The sequence below is a fragment of the Pan troglodytes genome, chromosome 3 (assembly GCF_028858775.2).
Source record: "Pan troglodytes isolate AG18354 chromosome 3, NHGRI_mPanTro3-v2.0_pri, whole genome shotgun sequence".
NCBI lineage: Eukaryota > Metazoa > Chordata > Mammalia > Primates > Hominidae > Pan > Pan troglodytes.
In genome coordinates this window covers 42873594-42896807 of record NC_072401.2, presented here as the reverse complement: position 1 = coordinate 42896807, position 23214 = coordinate 42873594, and the positions used below count along the sequence as shown (strand labels likewise).

At 37.7% G+C, this 23214-nt stretch overlaps 1 protein-coding gene across 8 annotated transcripts in view; it reads left to right on the top strand.

Annotated features, from left to right (window-relative positions):
- ATP8A1 (ATPase phospholipid transporting 8A1) overlaps nt 1–23214 on the top strand; it is a 249041-nt gene that overhangs the window by 83923 nt on the left and 141904 nt on the right. For 4 of the 8 annotated variants that reach the window (XM_001150768.6, XM_009447594.5, XM_063809478.1 and 1 more), the window contains 4 exons: nt 4057–4101; nt 17235–17307; nt 20564–20669; nt 21893–21975. In XM_001150768.6, coding sequence (XP_001150768.3) covers nt 4057–4101; nt 17235–17307; nt 20564–20669; nt 21893–21975 — 307 coding nt within the window. The remainder of the gene's footprint in view (nt 1–4056; nt 4102–17234; nt 17308–20563; nt 20670–21892; nt 21976–23214) is intronic. The other 4 variants (XM_009447595.5, XM_517167.8, XM_063809481.1 and 1 more) reach the window with 1 other exon arrangement.

The window sequence follows — 23214 nt, the reverse complement described above, 5'->3', positions numbered from 1 at the left end:
CCACAATGACCTGTTTAATAATTGGCATTGTTTTTTACTTTGTGTGATTTTATAATTCAATAAGCAGGTTCATCCAATTAGTAATTATTGATTGTGAAATTATCAGAACAGAAAGCTAAAATCAGATCTAGCCTCTGTTTTCTTCCACATTTTATCAGGTTTTTTCTTATTCTTGGAAGAGGTCCTTAAACACTCCTAGGCAGTAGTTCTAAAGAACAGTGCCCATCTGTGTCTGTTGACAATGTCATCATTAACAACTGTCATAGGGTGGGTCTGAGCTCAGTATTGTCATCATTGAGATTAAATTGCCAGTGAAGTGAATTTCTTCTTGAAGAAATAATATTTCTTAATCCTGAGATACAGTCAGAAGCCATGAGTTCTGGCTTTGTCTAGAATTTACCATGTAATCCTAGAAAATCTATTTTCAGATATTCCCTACTTTTTAAGATGTGGATAGTGAGACCAAACCATTTCTAAGGTCCTTTTCCAGATACGAAATCTAACATAATGTTTAGAAATAAACAGAAGTTTATTTGTTTGCAAATTTTAACTGTATAAGCCAAAATCTGTTTCCTTTTTAGTTATGTATGGTATCATATTTTCAAGGATACCAGAAGCCATGTAGAGTAAAGCTAGTTAAACTGCTTCCAGTGATCATGTTTGTGTATGTGCTTTTAGGCATCCTTAACCTTGAGTTTTTATCAGTGTTCCCTCCCAAACACATCCTGGTGGATTATTGGACTGTTAGCATCGTAGAGAGTTGTTGATGTCTGAAAGTTTTGGAGAAACCGTGACTTCTGACTTGACCACATGTTTACAGCAGGGAAAATAACACTGTTACATAATTACAGCCAGTCTCCATGGTTAGATGTGAAGGGGTGAGAGAGAGTAATTACTGTCGAGCACTTTTCTGTGTAGATTTCCTCTGGGCACTCTTGGATTATGGGAATCCAGATGGGGGAAATGACCTGGCTTTGCTATCTTATTTTCCCCAGAGCAGCATTTAACAACTGCTTAATATGGGAACTATTATGTATGAGCACTTTTAACCCCAGTGGAAGAAAGCAAGGTGTTTATCCCCCTAGGGAGGTGGCAAAACCAGAGAGTAACACAAAATTTCATATCCTGACAAAAGCCTTTGGGGTTCCAAGTGGAGAGCTGATTTTGCCTCAGTGTTGCCAAAACATCAGGTACAGCTCAGTTTCACCCCAGATAGGGTTCAAGTGAGTTCTGTTGTGTCTTATCAGAAGAATAAGGCTTGAAGTTTCCTGATAGTATAATTCCTAGCTAGTTCTGGGTATTCCATGTTTGTAAAAAAATTATAATTAACACTTAAAACCGTGCATCAGAATTTAATTTTAATAAATTTCTTTCATTTCCCTGAACCTTTGCCCTAAATTGGATTCATGATGGGCAATAAAATAGATTTGTACATAGTTGCCAATGATGATTATCTTGTAGAAATCAACTTTTACTTAGGAATGCACTGTAAAATTATTAGATTATTTCATTAGATCTTTTTATGGGACAATTACAGTAAAATGTAAGTGAATTGTGATATCATTTGTAAATTTAACTTATGACAAACCAGACATTTTACTGTAAACATTAGTTATTAAAGTATCATTTCAGCTAATTGCTTCCTGTAAGGAATAAGTCAGTTTTATAATAGTTACTTGAATACCCGGAATAGGTAAGCAGTTTCTCTGTTCAATGGCCACAAATCTCAATAGAGTGAAGATTCTGGGATACAGTCCTAAGTGCCATCTTTGTTAAAAAAAAAAAAAAAAAAAAAAATTTAGACCTTTTAGAATAAGTTGGATGAGGCTTAACAAGATACAGTCTATAAAAAGAAATTCTGTTAAGCAAACAAAATGCTTTTTTGTGTGGACAAGGCATTTCATTCGTATTAAAAACATCATTTGCATTTCCCTTTAAATGAAAAATAAGTTTTTAAAAGCAATCTTTATATATGAATATACTGTGTGAATAACTTTACTTGACAGTATTTGGTTTAGCTATATATTTGCTGGAAGGATCGGCTACTTCTTTAACCCCAAGAAGAGACTCACCACGAGAAATTTCACGATTATCATAATACTGTTGCCCAAGATCTTGTTATAACCATGTTTGTCTTACTGCTCACCATGACTTGTGATAAATTCTAGTCAACTCCATTCATTTATTTAACTTCATATCTCAAGTGTTGATGTATGTGACACTTTGATAGATAATGCAGGTAAAAAAGGCAAAAGTTCACATGATTTCCTCCTGCCTAAAGTGTATAGTCTAATTGGCACTTAGTGGATGCTAATTAAGTAATCATACAGACAAATATAAAGTTCTAACACAGTATAGAGGTCTATGTGAGGCTATAATGGGTGTTTTGATCTAAACAGGGAAGGCAAGGAAATATGCCCTAAGAAAGTGATTCTGGAGTTGAGATCTAAGAATGAATTTGATTAAGTGAAGAACTTACCAGGTAGATATTATAGCACTGGCACATACAAAGGCAAAAAGCCAGATACCACGTAGACACCAGAGCTTCTGGAGCAGCAATAACAGGGAAACTTGCATATAGGATCAGTGGCAGGTATGCAGGCCACCTACTGCTCATCGGGCTCTAGGTAGTGCTCAGCATTCTTCCAGGGCTGCGCCAGAGTTGTGAAGAGGGTCTCTGGCACTTGAGCTCTGGAGCTTTTAAGCTGCATGACTTGGGAAACTTTATCCCCTGTCCTGGTATGAGATTGGGGCTAGTGCAGCTTGACAGGACCATGCACAGTGTTGCTTGGTTAGTACCAGGCCCTTCCCTGGCACAGTCCATGGGCTAGGGTCCAAGCCTTGAGGTTGATCTGAAGTGATTGCTTTAAACATGGAGTTGCAGCCAGTTTCCACAGAGCTTTGCAGCATGCCAACTCCTTTTCTTGGAGTCCAGCCCACAAAGGGCTTGATTAGCCCTTCTTCTTAAGCAGGCACAAAAGCCGTTTGGTAGGAGAGAGAATAGTGAGTTAAAAGGGACCACCTCCATTGTGATTGGAGTGATATAGTGGATACTGCACTGGAAGCAAATTAATGTTTTGGTAGTGGAAGAAGTGCCTTGGAATGATGAAGTCCCTGCCTTGGCTGGGTTGATGAAAGATTGAACTTTTAGGAAGTGAAAGGATCCCATGAGTTTTTAACAAAGTTTATTGTATATTCGTCAAAAATAACAGTGACTTTTCATTTGTACTGAACTCTGCATTTTAAAACTCCATGTCTAATAAATTTACAGGAAAAGTATATGATTATATTATGAAAGAAATGGAAAAGAAAAAAATCTGGTCTGTCATGTATTATGGGCCCCTTCCAATTGAATACATGACTGGCTGAAATGAAGTACATCTATCAGACTTTCCTAGTGTTCAGATGAGCGAATGGATGAAATTAAAGAAGATATTGATGAATATGTTTCCTGTTTGAAATAAAGAGTGTTTTAATGAGTGAATTGCAGTTTAAGTGAAAATTTTTTAATATCATTTAAATTCTTAAACTAAGGTTCCATTTAATTATAGAAATGCAGGTAACTTTTACTTTAATGTACCTGTTGAAGTAACCATCATCTCATGGTAGCCAAAGTTACTTCTAAAATGTATTTGACAAATTTTATTAGTGTGATAATTTGTTTCAAGATATTAGCATGTTTGTTACCTTAAAACACTTTATTCTGATTATATAACACATATGATTAATTTTCCATTGGCTTTAACATTTCAACTGCTAAGTTGAAATAATTCCTACTGAATTATGAATTTTGTGGATAAAATCAGTAAATGTTGTGGTGAAGAGGCAAACTGGCTATACAGTTACAGGATAACTTCGTAAACCTGCTTAGCTACCATGAATCATTATATTCTATTTGCTGTACTAACTGCCATTCTTTCAGATTCAACTAAAAGTTCATTTTGTTAACTTTTCAGTGATCCATCTTTTTATACTTCCCTTCTTCGTGGTTTTATGTTTCCAGCCTTTCTGTGATTATTTTTCCTCTCTTTCTGCCTCTCTTCTTGCTTTCTGAAGCCATGTCCCTGAACCTGAGGATTATGGCTGCTCTCCTGATGAATGGTAAGCTCTATGGAACTTTCTGCCTCATTGATCCCTATAAAAGGTTTGCATTTTATTGTTTTGTAAGACACATTTCACTCTCTTTTATATAAATATATATATATAAATAAAATATTGCTGAGCAGTTAGGGTAACAATGCTGTAAAGTAGATATTTCTTGAAATCTATTGAATATTCCTGATTTTTGATGGAGAAACATGTAGTTTATAGATTAGGTTTGCCAGAGTTTTACATTGTTTATCTATAATAAAGTCTAATGATCAATTCCAGAGTGTGGGCTTTGGACTACCTCAGGTTTCAGCTACAGCTCCTGAAGCCGTCTGAGGTTTTTCTAGCTCAGTACTGCCACCTTCTGCTGCTACTTATGTACTTTACAGAGCTACCAAAAGAGGCTACTGAAACATACCCAAGCAGTGGAAATTTTCTTCTGTGTTTCTTACGATTATTCTAATAAGTCTGTATGCAGGCTATGAGGTGAACATTTTTAAAATCTGCACCAAATGTTAGAAAACTATGCTACCAAGCACTAGAGTTAACTTTAGTGTATTTAATTTTGGCATCATTAAAGATAGCATTTTATGGGTTTAATTTCACTACTTTATGAGTTTTTTGTTGGTTTTCCCTTAAAATTCCTCCCCTTTGTGAATTTATATTTTCATCTTGGATAGTGCAGATTTATTTTGATATTTCTATAATTCATCATGAGTTGGTGGGCAAATGAAATTTCAGGAAATATGTTCCTTTAATGTTGGTAACTTTAGAAAACATTGAGAATTTATAGGTCATTCCATTTTTATTTTCATATTACTCATGTATTTGGTGACGAAGCCACATTTTCAATATACTTTGAAGTCGAATAACATCATTTAAATATTTTTCAACAGGGAATTTATTTCAGCGAAGTGAAGATTTGGTAAAAGTTTTCAGTAAATCTCACAACACCTAGGGTTAATGACAGGCAGCTGTTTGGTTCTTGTGACAACTGATGAGACACCACATGCCCATTGCTTGGAGTGTCATACATTTTGACACCTACACACAAGTAATTTTTAATATTTTTAAATGTACCAAAGCATCTTACTATTAGTGGATAATTCAAGTTTAATATTGTATATATTCCCTCTTATTTAATCCTTTGAGAAGTAGTTAAAATTTTGACTATATCTGCTTTTCTATAACATTAACATAATTCTATTAATTTTAAATATTGTTCATTAGCATAGAAGTGATATACATATCCTCTAAAATAACTCAGTTATTCCTAACAAGAAATTGCCTTCTCCATATTTTTCTTAATGTTGGAAGGAAATGTTAAAAATTGATGTTTGTTTACTCACATCGTTCAAAATATTCTACTTTCGATAGAGGTTGTTTCATAACTTTTATTGGTGCTGGAAAGAGAGGATGTTATTTTATCTAGTTTAGTAAGTTCTTTTTGTAAAACACCCTTTTGGAAAACTTGATATTCTAAACTAGGTAACTCCAAATAAGAAATTGTCAGCTTTGTCATAAATTGCTTGTACATTTCCACTTATAGTTACATATAAGCTTAGATAGTAATGATTTTTTAAAATAACAATAGGGAAGGCTTTCACTACCGTTAGAGTAAAGTGAGTTGTTTGTTAAGATGGAGTCTCACTCTATCACCCAGGCTGGAATGCAGTGGCACAATCTCAGCTCACTGCAACCTCCACCTCCCAGGTTCAAGTGATTCTCCTGCCTCAGCCTCCCGAGTAGCTGGGACTACAGGCATGCACCACCACACCTGGTTAATTTTTGTATTTTTAGCAGAGATGGGGTTTTACTATGTTGGCCAGGCTAGTCTTAAACTCCTGACCTCAGGTTATCCACCCGCCTTAGCCTCCCAAAGTGCTGGGATTACAGGTGTCAGCCACCATGCCCAGCCTCAAGCTTTATTTTAAATATATACTTGGATTCTCCATCTATAAAATAAGTAATTACCTATAGGCCTGCAAAAATGAAAGAACAAATGTTTCCTGAGCTGCTACTGTGTCCAAGGTTACGTGGAGTGATCAAAGATGTGGGCTTTGGATACTAAGCAACCAAGTTCAGATTTTCATTCTACTGGTACTGTTGAACAGGTTACTCAACTCTTTGCCTGAATGTCCTCGTCTGGAAGAATGTAGATAATAGTAGTTGCATCATCAGGAGGTTTTGAAGATTAGATGAGCTCTGTTTGTGTAGTGCTTTGGAGAGTGTCTGCACATAGTCAGCCCACACTGAGTGTTAGTTCTGGTGCTCTCACTTAATCCTCATGACATATTTGACATGGCCATTTTAAAGTTGGTGAAATTCAGGCAAAGAAGCTAATAAGCAGTTTGCCCCAAATTATAAAAACGAGTAGATGATGTGAGAGTTGAAACCTATGTCAGCCTGGTTATAAAACAGTACTGGTTACATTACATCCTATGGACTCTAAGTAACTTTAAAGAATATCTGCTTTTTAGATCACAAGATATCCTTGAAATTTCAGTCATTTTACCTTGATATTTCTCTTTTTCATTTAATATTTTTCAACCTAGAATTTCTTTCAGTAAATTTCTTGTGGTGTTAGGCAAGAGCAGATTAAGCAGGTAAAATTTAACAAGTTTGTGCAAAATTAGCATGAGGGCATACAACTTTGCACAACTTTGAGCATTTGCCCAACCTCATCCACTTGGTTTCACATTGCCAGTGAAACCAAGATCAAAAGTGTGATCCCAGTTGAATCCTGTGCTCCAGGCATCTGACTGCATCTTCATGCTGATCTTCAGGAGTAAAGAGTGTAGAAGACTCTATAAATCCAAAATCTGAAAGGGCATTCCAATATGGCTGTTCAGCAGCTTCAGTTTCATGTAAAGTTCATTGAATTCCATGTATAAAACCCATGAGCTTATGTGTATTTTACTGCCCTACTTGAACCAGTATTCACAAAAATGCCAAATTAAAAAAACATAATTACCTCTTAGATATATGTAGATTACATATTTACATTTAGTTGAGTTTGAAGGCAAACCTATAATGTATTAAGTCTTTCCACATATTCTGTTAACATTAAAGATAATCAGATGATGGTTGTAGCTCTACTCACTTAGGTATATTAATATGAATAGTTTATAGAGATAAAACTATTTCCCAACCAGTAGCTACCTACTGCAAATTAACCTGGTTTTCTCATCATTGCCAAGAACCATCAGCTAGCATATAACCTCACAGATTAATTCCTTTTTATTAAAAATCTACTTCTCTAGATTGATAGTATCAATACTTTGGATTGAAGGGGAAAATCTATTTATTCTTAACATCAATGTAGCCCTAAGATATGCTCATTTTCTAAAACTATATATTTCTATAATTATGTTTTATCATTTTCTGTCTTCTGTTGTGGAAAATTTTAAGCATGAACAAAAGCAGACAGATGTACTGATCCACCTGCTTCAATAATGTGCACTTAAGACCAGTTCATTTATGCCTTTCCCCCACTATCATTTTGAAGCAAATCCAAAATAACATATTATTTGTTTTTTCTCAACTGTTTAATATAGTTTCACATTATTCTTGTTGATAATTGTTTAAGTAAATGCTAGTGAGGGTGATTCCCCAGAAGGATCACCTTAAAGTGTTCTGTGCTTAGTCAGTTCTCTGGGGTTTTTAGTATTATCACACTATCAGTGGATAGTACTACACTGTATTTTCTATCCTCTGGTCTTATTTATTTTCTCATTTCATTCTGGTCTATAGTTATGTATGAAGTGAGTGGTATTCATTTATTCTGCCTCAAAAGCTAGGCTCACTAAAACATTCTTCCAGGTGTGACTGTATAACAAAGAGATCTAACACATCCAAATTAATGTTAGTCTTCAAAGCGGTCACCTTGGCAGATAGTTTATTTATTCCAGTAAGGCAGCCATTTTACAGAATGTTTTTGAAATTCCTCTTTTGTAATTGCCTTTAGAAAGACGTTGAGTCACATAGTGTATTAGTCCGTTTTCAAGCTACTGATAAAGACATACCCAAGACTGGACAATTTACAAAAGAAAGAGGTTTAATTGAACTTACAGTTCCATGTGGCTGGGGAAGCCTCACAGTCATGGCAGAAGGCAAGGAGGAGCAAGTCATGTCTTACGTGGATGGCAGCACGCAAAGAGAGAGCTTGTGCAGGAAAACTCCCCCTTATAATAACTGTAAGATCTCGTGAGACTTAATTCACTGTCACGAGAACAGCACAGGAAAGACCTGTCCCCATGATTCAATTACCTCTCACCAGGTCCCTCCCATAACACGTGGGAATTCAAGATGAGATTTGGGTGGGGACACAGCCAAACCATATCATTCCACCCTGGCCCCTCCCAAATCTTATGTCCTCACATTTCAAAACCAATCATGCCTTCCGAACAATCCCCCAAAGTCTTAACTCATTTCAGCATTAACTGAGAAGTCCACAGTCCAAAGTCTCATCTGAGACAAGGCAAGTCCCTTCTGCCTATGAGCCTGTAAAATCAAAAGCAAGTTACTTACTTCCTAGATACAATGGGAGTATAGGCATGGGATAAATACAGCCATTGCAAATGAGAGACATTGGCCAAAACAAAGGGGCTACAGGCCCCACACAAGTCCAGAATCCAGCAGGGCAGTCAAATCTTAAAGGTCCAAAATGATCTCCTTTGACTCCATGTCTCACATCCAGCTCACACTGATACAAGAGGTGGGTTCCCATTGCCTTGGGCAGCTCCACCCCTGTAGCTCTGCAGGGTACAGCCTCCCTCCTGGCTGCTTTCACAGGCTGTCATTGAGTGTCTGTGGCTTTTCCAGGTGCATGGTGCAATGCTAGATCCACTGGGATCTAGCATTCTAGGGTCTGGAGGATGGTGGCCCTCTGCTCACAGCTCCACTAGGGACTCTGTGGGGGGGGCTCTGACCCCACATTTTCCTTCTGCACTGTGCTAGCAGAGGTTCTCCATGAGGGCCCCACCCCTATAGCAAACTTTTGCCTGGACATCCAGGCATTTTCATACATCTTCTGAAGTCTAGGTAGAGGTTTCCAAACCTCAATTTTTTCCCCCGCCCCCCACCCCCCACCCCCAGACAGAGTTCTGCTCTCTTGTCCAGGCTGGAGTGCAGTAGTGCAATGTTGGCTCACTGCAACCTTTTCCTCCTTGGTTCAAGTGATTCTCCTGCCTCAGCCTCCCGAGTAGCTGGGATTACAGGCATGTGCCACCATGCCCAGCTAATTTCAAGTGTTTTTAGTAGAGACAGGGTTTCCCCAGTTGGCTGGGCTGGTCTTGTACTCCTGACCTCAGGTGATCCACCTGCCATGGCTTCCCAAAATGCTAGGATTACAGATATGAGCCACCACACCTGGCCCAAACCTCAATTCTTGATTTCTGTGTACCCACAGGCTCAACACTGCATGAAAGCTGCCAAGACTTGGGGCTTCCACCCTCTGAAGCACTAGCCCAAGCTGTACCTTGGCCCCTTTTAGTTATGGCTGGAGTGGCTGTGACACAGGGCACCAAGTCCTAGACTGCACACAGCATGGGGACCCTGGCCCTGGCCCATGAAAACATTTTCTCCTAGGCCTCTGGACCTGTGATGGGAGGGGCTGCCATGAAGACCTCTGACATGCCCTGGAGACATTTTTCCCATTATCTTGGGGATTAATATTCGGCTCCTCATTACTTATGCAAATTTCTGCAGTCAGCTTCAAATTCTCCTCAGAAAATAGGTTTTTCTTTTCTATCACATTGTCAGGCTGCAAATTTTCTGAACATTTATGCTCTGCTTCTCTTATAAAACTAAATGCCTTTAACGGCACCCAAGTCACCTATTGAATGCTTTGCTGCTTAGAAATTTCTTCCGCCAGATACCCTAAATCATCTCTCTCAAGTTCAAAGTTCCACAAATCTCTAGGGCAGGGGCAAAATGCTGCCAGTCTCTTTGTTAAACATAACAAGAGTCACCTTTTCTCCAGTTCCCAACAAGTTCCTCGTCTGCATCTGAGACTACCTCAGCCTGGACCTTATTGTCCACATCACTATCAGGCTTTAGTCAAAGTCCTTCAAGTCTCTAGGAAGTTCCAAACTTTCCCACATTTTCTTGTCTTCTTCTGAGCCCTCCAAACTGTTTCAACCTCTGCCTATTACCCAATTCCAAAGTGGCTTCCACATTTTTGGGTATCTTTTCAGCAGTACCCCACTCTACTAGTATCATTTTAATGTATTAGTCTGTTTTCACACTGCTGATAAAGACATACCTGAGACTGGGCAATTTACAGAAGAAAGAGGTTTATTGGACTTACAGTTCCACGTGGCTGGGTAAGCCTCACGATCATGGCAGAAAGCAAGGAAGAGCAAGTCATGTCTTACATGGATGCCAGCAGGCAAAGAGAGCTTGTGCAGGAAAACTCCCCCTTGTAATAACCATCAGATCTTGTGCAATATATTCACTATCACGAGAACAGCACAGGAAAGACCTGCCCCCATGGTTCAATTGCCTTCTATCAGGCCCCTCCTACAACATGTGGGAATTCAAGATGAGATTTGGGTGGGAACACAGCCAAACAATATCGCATAGAAAACCAGGCCTCATTACTTGGGTCAAAACCAGTATCTAACAAAAATATTATTATTGAATTCAATCACTTGCTCATATTTTTGGACTCTACTTTGGACTTTACTTTGCAGCCAGTTGTACCATTGAAAAGCAGGAGGTGCAGAACTTTCCCCCAAAACAATGCTTTCTTAGCCAGGTCCCAAGGCCAGAGGTCCCAGGAGCAGCAGCAGCAGCAGCAGTGGGTCCCCCAGGAGAACCTCTAAGGTCACACAGGGTGCCCACTGCAGACAGGCTATAGTGCATGGTGCCTCCTCCCTGACAACCACCTCCACTTCACGCCAGCCACAGCAAGGAACTTTGACACCAGCATGGATCTCTGCCTGCTGCTGATGACCATGACTGTCGAACAGGTGGTGTTCCATCAGTTCTTTGTACCAAGTCCTTTGTGAAGCATTCCACAGAGCATGTGTCAATGGCATGTGTTCACCCGACCTCCAAAATAGAAGAGCCTCCAAGACAAATAGGAGATATCATCAATGTGTTTCATCACCTCTGACATCTGAGAGAAAAAAGAAACCTGAGCCTCTACTATTGGATCAAAATTATGTTAACTTAAAGAACCAGATTATAAAAAGCAGAAAGATGAGGGCTCCAAGAGCCAGACTTTTGTCATGATACCCACCATTAGATCATCATTATAATACCTTCAGGGGTTACAGTGTTAGTGCAACTAACACCTGGCCCATACATCATGGAATTGCACAGGAGGGCACAGGAAAGCCTCATGAATGTCTTACCAAACAGAGAGAGAAATGGAGGCAGAGCAGGAGCTAGGAGCAGTTTTTAGGTCCCTATTGAGATCCACTGCTTCCAAGAGGAGGAAGAGCCACAGAGCTCAGCTCCCTGCAGGTCTAAGTCAAAGAGCCAGTGACTTCCTGTTGAGATGAGCTGGTGGTGCTCCCTACAGAGGCTCCCTGTGTCCAAGGACTACAAGCCCCCTACAAAAGTCTCACAAGTCTTAGAGACAGACCTCATCCAATTCATGAAGCCACTCATTGGAGTGGGCAGATAATTCTGAAAATACAATAAGAAAAGTTGTAACTACAGAGATCAGTGTCAGGGTGGTTGAGGTTGTGAGTGGGCCATCACTGTGAGTGGGACTACTTTGGGAACAGCAGATATCAGAGGGTAAGCCAGGGGTCCCAGAGTCACTAGCTGACCTCAGGCCTTTTCCCAGAGGGATGTCTGGAGGGCTGCCTACCTTTGAGCCATTGGCATGTACACCTCAGTGTAAGTGGCCCCACATTACAACTCTTTCTGGAAAAGGTTATTGACCCTGGACCTTGTGATGAGCTTTGAAATGGAATTGAGGAGACCATAAGTGCTCTTCAGGCCGGCCCGGGGCCCAGTGCGCACCTGTCCCAGTGTGGGGCCCACCTGAGCAGCAGCCCTGCACACGCTGGATAAAAAGCAAGTGCACTTGTCCTTGTTTGTGTGGCTTGGTGTTAACAAGCTGTCTCTTCACTCCCAAACCAATACTCAATTACATTAGGCCAATAAAATGGATATATTAGCTTGAATTTACATATATATTTTTCAGTGTCTCGCAATATGAGAAAAGTGATCTTAATAGCCCCATTATCTATCCATGTTACAAATAAACATGTTTAAAACAAAGCTACATATGAAAACTCAGAACCTGAATTTTCCACTTAAAACTTGTTAAATGGGAAAAATATTAGGTTGGTGCAAAAGTAATTGTGGTTTTTGCAATTGTTTTTTAATGGCAAAAATCTCAAATTACTTTTGCACCGATCTAATATTTAGATCTGTGTTGAAAATCATAGACTTTTCTCTGTGCAACCTAAGTGCAGGCTACCAGCTCCTAAATAAAGAAGTTCCCTGTATGTGCATGTTATGTAGTTAAACAATTCTGTCTACTCAGGACATTTGGAATGTTAAAGAATTTGTGATTTGTCATTCTGCTTGCTTAAGTGTTCAAATGTGTACACAACCATGGGTTCCCATTCTAGTGGTATGTCTGAGCTGCCCTCCCTGTTCCTTACTCATTAAAGTGATGAATTTTGTAAAAACAAAACAAAAACCCACACAACAAAACGGTGTTAAAGTTATACTGCCTTTTTCGTGTGTGCATGAGTGTAATATGTATATGTGTATAATGTGCATTTAATGTATAGATAGGGTGTTTATTTCAGATGACTGATGGGTTTTGTACTTGTTTTAAATTTGATTTTTTTGAGTTCACAATGCATTAACATATTACAAATTCAAGGAGTGTAAAAGAAAAGGTTTTGATCCCCTCCCTGTCTTAGAGCCCTCCATTTCCCCTGCCAAAGACAGCCTGTGTGACTAAGTTCAAGTGTATCTTTACCGATCTCTTCTATAAATATTCATACATTTATTTTCTCTCTTATTTTTACAGAAAGTGAAGCATACTGTACACACTGCTTTGCACCAGCTTTTCATTTGACAGTGCATCTCTGAGATTTTTTCATATTCCATAAAAAGCTTCCCTTTGTTTGTAAATGCACTGCAGTATTTTTAAGCAGCACTACTGATGGGCCTTTGTGTTTCCTAACTCTTTGCTATTAAAACTGGACTGTAGGGGTTGGGTGCAGTAGCTCACGCCTGTAATACCAGCACTTTGGGAGGCCGAGGTGGATGAATCACCTGAGGTCAGGAGTTCAAGACCAGCCTGGCCAACATGGCAAAACCTTGTCTCTACTAAAAATACAAAAATTAGCCAAGAGTGATGACACATGCCTGTAATACCAGCTACTTGGGAGGCTGAGGCAGGAGAATCGCTTGAACCCAGGAGGTGGAGGTTGCAGTGAGCTGAGATTGTGTCACTGCACTCCAAGTGAGCCAAGACTGTGCCGTTGCACTCCAGCCTGGGTGACAGAGTGAGACCCTGTCTCAAAAATCAAAACAAAAAAACAAGTACTGCAAAGTATAAATTTGTACATATAGTATTTTATACCAGTTAAACAATATAAATTCCTAGAACTGGAATTACTGAATCAAAGTATTTTAAATTTTAAATTTTGCCCAATTGCTTTTCTTTTAGAATTTGTATAGTTTATGTTCTCACCAATGATATATGCTTTACTATTTTCCTACAATTACAACAGCACAAAGTTGTCAAGTTTTATTTTTGCCACAATGATACATTTAAATTTCACCTCCCATTATGAGGTAAAGTTGAATGTATATATAAAGCCATTTATATTTCCTTCCTTGTGAATTGTGTGTTTATATCCTTTGCTCATTGTTGTACTACACTGTTGATCTTTTTGTAAATTGATTTCTGGTAATTCTTTTTATTCCATGGAAATTAGCCTTTATAAGTTGGAAATATTTTTTCCCAGTTTGTCATTTAGCTTTTGACTTTTCTTGCAGAAGTTGGTCGTGTTTTGTTTTGTTTTAAGAGATGATCTCCCTCTGTCACCCAGGCAGGAGTGCAGTGGTACCATCATAGCTCGCTGCAGCCCCAAACTCCAGAGCTCAAGGGATCCTCCCACTTCTGCCTCCCAAGTAGCTGGGATTACACACCACCAGCTGGTGCATACCACCAGACCTGGCTAATTTTTTAATTTTTTGCAGAGACAGGTCTTGCTGTGTTGCCCAGGCTGGTTTCAAACTCCTGGCCTCAAGCAGTCTTCCTGCCTCAGCCTCCCGAAAGTGCTGGGATTACAGGTGTGAGCTACTGCACCCGGCCTGTTGCCATAGTTTTTGCTATGCAGAAATATTCAGATTTATGTAGTCAGATTTATATATTATGTTTTCTGAATTATATATGATACCTAAGCTTTTTCCATTCCTAAGTTTTTTTTAAAAAAATGTTTCACATATCTTTAGTACATTTATAAAATCATTGATCCATCTGGAGTTTATTTTGGTTTACAAGGTGAAAAGTATGGATTCAGCTCTTTTCTTCCTTTTCTCTGATGGCTCTCCTGTTGACATGAATTTTGAATTTAAAAAAAAGTCTTAGTACATACTGTCATATGCAAGGACAACTATACTGATTAAGCCATATATTCTTTGAATATTTCAATTTTTATTGCTATAGAGATTCTTCATTTTTGTATGATCAGAAAATGAGTAGTTACAATGTATCATAACTTTTAAGTCAGCCTAAAGAAGCTGCAAATTATATGACATTGTGGGTTCCCTGCTCTGTTCTCCTTACCTTAACTGTGATACTCCCTGCCTTATTGCTTCTTGCAAAATACCATAACGTCATTGTCTCCTTGGGAGCAAAGTGACACTCAAAAATTACTAGGCAAAGATGTAACCAAATGTTGATGTTGGCTTGCATTTTTATTTGTGAAAGTTTGACTAACAGTCCTATTATTTTTACTTTTAATGTGATGGTTCTTATTTTTAACTGATATGAGCTTGCAAATTTTATCTGTTTATTTTTACTAAAAGTAAATATTTTGTAAAATTTTGGAGAGGAGTGGTGGAAGCTCCATGCCTGAGTTATCCAACCCAGGCTGTCTGATTAGAGGATGAGTTGTTTCTAGTTTTTGTTTCTGGTTTTTTTGTTTTTGTTTTTGTTTTTGTTTTTGAGACGTAGTCTTGCTCTGTTACCCAGGCTGGAGTGGAGTCCAGTGGTGCAGTTTCGGCTCACCACAACCTCCACCTCCCAGGTTCAAGCGATTCTCATGCCTCAGCCTCCCGAGTAGCTGGGACCACACCTGACTAATTTTTATATTTTTAGTAGAGATGGGGTTTCATCATGTTGGCCAGGCTGGTCTCGAACTCCTGACCTCAGGTGATCTGTTCACCTCAGCCTCCCAAAGTGCTGGGATTACAGACATAAGCCACGGTGCCCAGCCTGTTTTGGGGTTTTTTAAATTATCTTGGGAAGGAAGTCACTTTCTAGAAGAAGAGTTCTTTAGCATTATCCCTGACAGAACCTTCATTACTGAATGGAAAATGGGGTATGTCCATGTAAATATTTCAATTGCGTATCCAGAGCTACTCAAATATAAATATGTTTGAAAAGTCAATTATAGTAACTGATTTATAAAATGAAAGAATTATTGGTGAGATTAATAAGGCATATCTTCAGATTTAAACGGCTTTTAGTCTGGAATTCTTTGGAAAGAAAATAGACTTCTTGCAAGATGTTACTGTGAATATTCCTTGACATTTGTTTAACAAGTAGAAAAGTACAGCTACAAACCATTTATGAATGTATTTTAATAGGAAAATTTCATAAAGCCCCAAGTAATGAACTCTTTTTAATTAATGGTGATATTTGGAGGATAAATATATGCTATCTTTTTCTTAGATTTTTTTCCTTCCATCTTCAGAATTAGAGAAATAATGATAATGATGATGATGACGTGTTCACTTTGGCCCCCAAGGGTATTTTGATCATTCTAAACTACTACCTGCTAATAAAGATGTATTTTCTTACGATTTGGAGACTTAATAGAGCAAGTTACTACATGTAGATATGTGTTCCATTATAAACATTCTAACTTCCTCCTTAAGTTTACTGGAGAAACGTGTTTCATTGAAGATACTATGTATGTTCTCTCCTTTCAAATTCTGTTTTCTTCAAAGAGTTTTCCGTCCTGTCAAGCTGCTGCCTTTACAATATGACAGTCTTGATATCTGACATGTTGACATTGATAATACTCTTTGTAACATGTTAATGTTGTGATCAAAAGCTTTCTGGATTATAATTGTTTAGTATTGGACACATTTTTTTCCCTCAGTGAAATCTGAAATTTTCTTCTGTGCACTAAACCTCAAATGTATATATTTTCACTAAATTTTGCAAACTATACCCTTTTCTTTTGACATTCCCACTTGTGTTCCTTGTTTTTCCTTTGAATCTCAGTATTTTTGTGTTAAATTGTATGGCCGTGAGATAAATGATAGCTAGTTTGCAGAGATAATTGACTCCATTTATATCGTATGAAGTACATAATACATTTGCTCATCTGAAGATAGTCACAACACAAAAATTCCATACTTTTATTATTTGTTCTTATATTTACAGAACAAATGTAATATGTTTATAAATACTTGCTCAGATATTAATGATAGATGTTGATATAATCTGTAAATGGTTTATTCATGTTCTTATATTTCATATGGTTTTCATCACTACATATAAAGATTTCTCATGACTCAAATAGAAGAATATTTTGTATAATAGCTTTCGTTAATTCTTAGAATCCTAAAAATTGAAAATATTATGGAAGTGGAAGAAATTCAATTCCAGGTGTTTTAATAGTTTTAGTTTTATATTTTTACAAATTTTATGTGGCTGCAATATAATTTAACTCCAGAAAAAATGAACTATAAAATATTATTTTTCATTACACTGCAAACATCTTTCACATTTTAGAATGCTTGAATATATTTTGTGATACAATCATGAAATCTGTGATGTCTTATTTAGAAATGCAGGCCAAATTACATTTAATTTATTGAGGGTTTGGAGGCATAACACTTTACTCATAAAGTACATTAACAAATAGATCAGTGGGCTGGTATAAATGAACTGGGTTTACTCTATTTTTTACCCCCTTCAGGCAGAACTCACAGCTTGGAGATGAAAAAACATTTAGTGATTCATCATTGCTGGAAAATCTCCAAAATAATCATGTAAGTTACATAAAACCATTGTCTTTTTGTTAGTGAATAAAAACTAATGAATGTTTCTCTGAACTATCTTCTATGTTTACATGTTTCTCTTTTTTTACTTTCATGATCTTTTATTTATTTATTTAGTTAGTTAGTTAGTTATTTGAGACAGAGTCTCACTCTGTCGCCGGGGCTGGAGTGCAATGGCGTGATTTTGGCTCACTGCAACCTCTGCCTCCCAGAATCAAGCCATTTCTCCTGCCTCAGCCTCCCCAGTAGCTGGGATTACAGGCACTCGCCACCACACCCGGCTAATTTTTGTATTTTAGTAGAGACAGGGTTTCGCCATGTTGGTCAGGCTGGTCTTAAACTCCTGACCGCAGGTGATCCACCCCCTCAGCCTCCCAAAGTGCTGGGGTTATAGGCATGAGTCACTGTGCCTGGCCTCATGATCATTTTTAATAATTATCAAAATCTATGCCAAATCCTTTTTACTTGGCCAACATTAATTCATGGTGGTTATTAATTTGATTTTAATATTATCATTCATCAATATTCTGTCTTTTCAAATTGTTTCATTTTAAATGATTATTGAACCTTCTGTGATACAATTCAATATTAACAATTTTAGAAATAAGTTATCTGCTCAGTACCATAGGCTAAATATACAATAGAAACTCTGGCTTCTGCCACCCAATGTGAAAATCCTGCTTATGAAGTTACTGACTGTATTAGGGTTCTCTGGGGGGGGGGGGGGGGGGGGGCAGAACTAATAGGATAGATAGATAGATAGATAGATAGATACACAAAGGGGAGTTTATTAAGTCATATTAACTCACACAATCCCACAATAGGCTGTCTGCACACTGAGGAGCAAGGAAGCCAGTCCAAGTCCCAAAGCTGAAAAACTTGGAGTTCAATGTTTGAGGGCAGGAAGCATCCTGCAAGGGAGAGATGTAGGCTGGGAGGCTAAGCCAGTCTAGCCTTTTCACAGTTTTCTGCCTGCTTTATATTCTGGCCACGCTGGCAGCTGATTAGATGATCTACCTTCCCCATCCCACTTACTCAAATGTTAATCTCCTTTGGCAGCACCCTCACAGACACACCCCCAGGATCAACACTTTGCATCCTTCAGTCAAGTTGACACTCAGTATTAACCATCACACTGACACTTCCTCAGTTTTCATAAGATCAAGTTATAGAGTCTTCTGGAGTTAAACCCCGGAACTTTTTCTCATAACCACTTCAAGCCCAGTATGTCCCAACTTGAACTCATGATTGTTACCCTCAAATATGCATCTTCTCTATCACAGGTGGACTTGTCACTTTTGCCCAAGTGGGGCCCTATCAGTATGTTGCTATGGGTATTTTTGTATCTCTCTCTTCTGCGTGAGCCTTCAACAAAATAATAACTTCAGGATCTACAAAGCCTAGCCCTAGACCACCTCTTCCCTCTTGGATTCTCAGCTTTCAGTAAATCATACCATCACCTATCTTGTGACTCTTCCTAGGAATTAGAGGGTTGTCTTTGATGCCTTCTTTTCTCTCCATGTCCAGATCTCTGAGTCACCAAGCCCTTGTTGGCACTGATTGCTAGAATCTATCTTGGGTGTCGGCTGCAGTTAATCCTCATTTTCACCACCCCAGTCCAGACCACCAGCACCCACTCTGTGGATTCCTGTGGTAGCCTCCTGACCAGTCTCCTGGGTTCCATTTTTAGTCCTCTCTAGTTATTGTTGCCCATGACAGCTGAAAAATGCAAATGGAAATCAAGTCCCCTCACTATCCTGTTTAAGCCTATTCTCTACGTTCTCTCTTCACTCATAAAGTAACATGATCTGGCCCCTGCCTAAGCTGTCACCCTCACTTTGAGCTCCTTTCTCCTCATCCCACTGGCTGCCTTTTATTTTCTAAAACACATCGTTTTTTTCCTTCTTTACGACCTTTCCTGCTTGATGGAAAGCACTTTGCTCAATTCTTCATGAGGCTAAAACTTCATCAGCTCAAATATTACATTATCTTGAGAATAACCACAGACTCGCTCAAGTCACATTACATGATATTTGCATATTCCCTTCTTTACAGTGCTTGTCTTGCTATAAGTAAACAATACGTGTATATTTATTTGTGTTCGGTCTTCCCCACAACGCCAAGCTTCACATGGCAGGGACCATGTCTGTTTAGTCCACTGTTCTAGCTTGAACAGTTTTTTCAAATCATGTTCTGATATATCTCCCTAGTCACTTCACATTATTATTTTCTTTTTTGCCCAAGAGCATAGAGAAATGTTTTTCCTTTATTAAATTGAATGACATTTCTCTTTATTGAGAGCCAGACAGGAAGATATTTAATTTAAAATATCTGGCTTCTCTCCTATAAACCCTAAGCTCCGTGCAGAAAGGATACACCCTTCTGTCTTCTCAGGCTGTAAGAGTCCCCTGGACATAGGAGTTGTTCATAATTTTTTATTCATTAAAATATGAATAAAGTTACCATTTTTGGAGAGGAAAGACAAAACATTATAGAAAAATCCTCAATCATTATCACGCCAACGCAAAGTATAACCCCAATGCAGTAAGATTGCATGCCTGAAATTTAAATCTGATCAGGAATTACAACTAGGTAAATGAACATCTTCGAATTTTTATCCTGTCCTCCAACGACAAGATTCAGCTACATCTGCCTTTCTCACTATACTAGTTCTATTTGACAACACCAAGTTGTCTTGTATAAATGTTTAGAAAATGAATGAAAGAGTAGAAAAATAATTTGAATTAAAAAACACATTTTCTTTATAATTGATGTTGGCTTCTTAGTTGGCTATAATCCCACACCCCCAGTGTATAACAGCTATGTTTTTATGGGGTTTTGTTTGTTTATCTTGTTTGTTTTGTTTTGTTTTGAGACAGAGTCTCACTCTCTTGTCCAGGCTAGAGTACAATGTTGCAATCTCAGCTCACTGCAACCTCCGCCTCCCGCCTCCCGGGTTCAAGCGATTCTCCTGACTCAGCTTCCCGAATAGCTGGCATTACAGGCGCCTGCCACCACGCCTGGCTAGTTTTTGTATTTTCAGTAGAGACGGGGTTTCACCAGGCTGGTCTCAAACTCCTGACCTTAGGCGATCCACCCGCCTCGGCCTCCCAAAGTGCTGGGATTACAGGTGTGAGCTACCATGTCTGGCCAACAGCTATGTTCTTAATAGACATGAAGTAATATTACTGTCAGTGTCAAAATGTTCACATGAGAAGGGCTTAAATTATGTGTTTATTTTTCACAGCCGACTGCACCTATAATATGTGAATTTCTTACAATGATGGCAGTCTGTCACACAGCAGTGCCAGAGCGAGAAGGTGATAAGATTATTTATCAAGCAGCATCTCCAGGTACAAATGAAGCAATTGTAAAGTATTGTTTTGTGGAAAATTGTTCTGAATGTAAAGTCAATTTAATTTTAAAAAGATAGCCAAATTGAGTGTTTTTTAGATAAAAATTTTTATTTACCAATTAGAAAAACCTTGGCTTTCAAGGTTAAATATGTACATGATATTTTAGAATGTGTAACTTTGTATGTGTAATTTTTGGCATATTACATAAGTTACATGAAAATGTGAATAACATAATTCTCATAAGTGAAAAATGTACTTTTTTACATACACGTAATAATTTTTTGCTTCTTTATAAATACCTAAGAACTCTTAGTCAAGCTGATTTTGCACAGGTACAAATAGGAAAAGGAAGAAGTGTTCGCCTGAATATAGTAAGCTTATATAACTTTAGAACACCAATTTTGCCTTCCTCTTTTGTTAATGATAATAAAGAAGCTTGTGTATTTATTTGGGTGAGGAAAGTTTTACGCATTTGAAGGGATTCCATAAAATATTATTAGTACAGTTATCAATGTTAAGTACTTAGGCTTAATTTTAGATCTGTTTTCAATGTAAAGTTGGGCAGATAGTCAGTTTGATGAGAACTTTGTTAGAAGTGTTTTAAACTGCATTCTAAGCCAGCATCTGTGACTTATAGGATATACTAACTTCCTTAAAAGCATAAGAATGGTTATGTCTCATATCATTAGGGTAGAAACTATGTGATGTTTTCTTATGCCATACCCTACTCTAGCAATAAAAAGGTTTTATTTAACATGATGAAATTCATAGACATTAAAATCATTAGTTCATTTAAAGCTTGTTTAAACTGAATCCTCAATTAGCAATATTAGTTTCTCTAGACTCAACATTTTAGGAGGAAAAGGATAAAAGTTTAGAAGGCAATTTTCTCTGATTCCTTTTGAGAAAGTTTTCTAGCAAATACACTGGATGAAAGGGTACATTTAAATTAAGCTTCTTAGGAATTTGTGACTAACAGTGAGACTTGACATTTCGGAAATGTAACTCTGAGTTCTGTATGTGTCTCCAACACTTAAGATTATTATCCTCATTTCTTTGGAATTGTCATGTAATTTAAAAATAATTGGATTAATAACATGAGCCAGAATAAAAAGAACTTTAATTAAACAGAAAATGATATTACCTTAATGTACTTCTCTTGTGCTGAGAATATTTTTTTTTCAATCATGTATTTGCTTTTACCTCTTTTTCTAAAACAGATGAGGGAGCATTGGTCAGAGCAGCCAAGCAATTGAATTTTGTTTTCACTGGAAGAACACCCGACTCGGTGATTATAGATTCAGTAAGTTAGTTGTTTTTAAGGTTCTTTTTAATCCAAGTAATACATTTGCATAGCTTCAAAGATAAAGTAATGCCAAAAGGCTCATAGTAAAATAGAGGTTCCCCACTCCAGAAGCAACTACTGGGTGTTCTTTTAGCTATTTCTTTAGGCATTTATACATCTCATATTTTCAAAAAAAAAAAAAAAGGTGACTATTAATACATGTTTTGACTCTTCAATTTTAATGTATCTTCTGATTCTGTTACATGAGGGTGTATCTCTCGAATCACCATCCTTTTAGTTTATCCTTCCTCATACTCTAAAATTATTATGATTTTATTCCAATTTTTAGTTAAATACTCAGGCCCAAGTTTTAAAGTGGGCAAAAGACTTGAGCCAACATTTCACAAGAGAAGCTATATGGATGGCCAATAAGCATGTGAAAAAACATTGTTAGTCATTGGGGAGATACAATTAAGACCACAGTGAGATAGCACTACATACCTACCCAAGTGATTCTCCCACCTCAGCCTCCCAAAGCACTGGGATTACAGGCATGAACCACTGCACCTGGCCACTTTTTCTTTTATTTTCTAAAGACTAAATTTTAAAAATGGATAGCACCAAATGTTAATGAGTGTGTAGAACAAGTGGAATACTCATATACTGCTAGCAGATGTATAAAGTGGTAAAGTCCCTTTGGAAAACCTTACAGAGTTGTCTAATTGAGGTAAACTTACACCTGAGCCAGCAATTGTGCTCATAGTTATATAGCAGAAATGGAAGTTTCTGTTTCTAAAAAGACTTGTAACAAAATGCTCCTATCAGCTTTATTCAGAGTAGCCAAAAACTAGAAACCAAACCAAATGCCCATCAATAGAAGAATGGATAAACAAATTGTGATATAGTCTCACAATGGAACATCTAAACAATAAAAAAGAATGAGTTATTGATTCATCAACAGCATGGATGAAAAATGAATCAAAACATGAATCAAAAACATTATGCCGAGCAAAAAAAAAAAAAAAAGCCAGACACAAAAGAGTGCATCCTTTTTAATTTCATTTTTATGCAGCTCAAGATCAGGAAAAAGTGATTTATGGTGATAGAATTCAGAACAGTGGTTGCCTCAGGGCAGGGAAGAGATTGATTGAAAAAGGGCACAAGGGAATTTATAGGATGGTGGGAATATTTTATATCTTGATTGGGGTGCTAATTACCAAACTATACAATTTTCATTTGACTCTGTGTTAAAGGTCT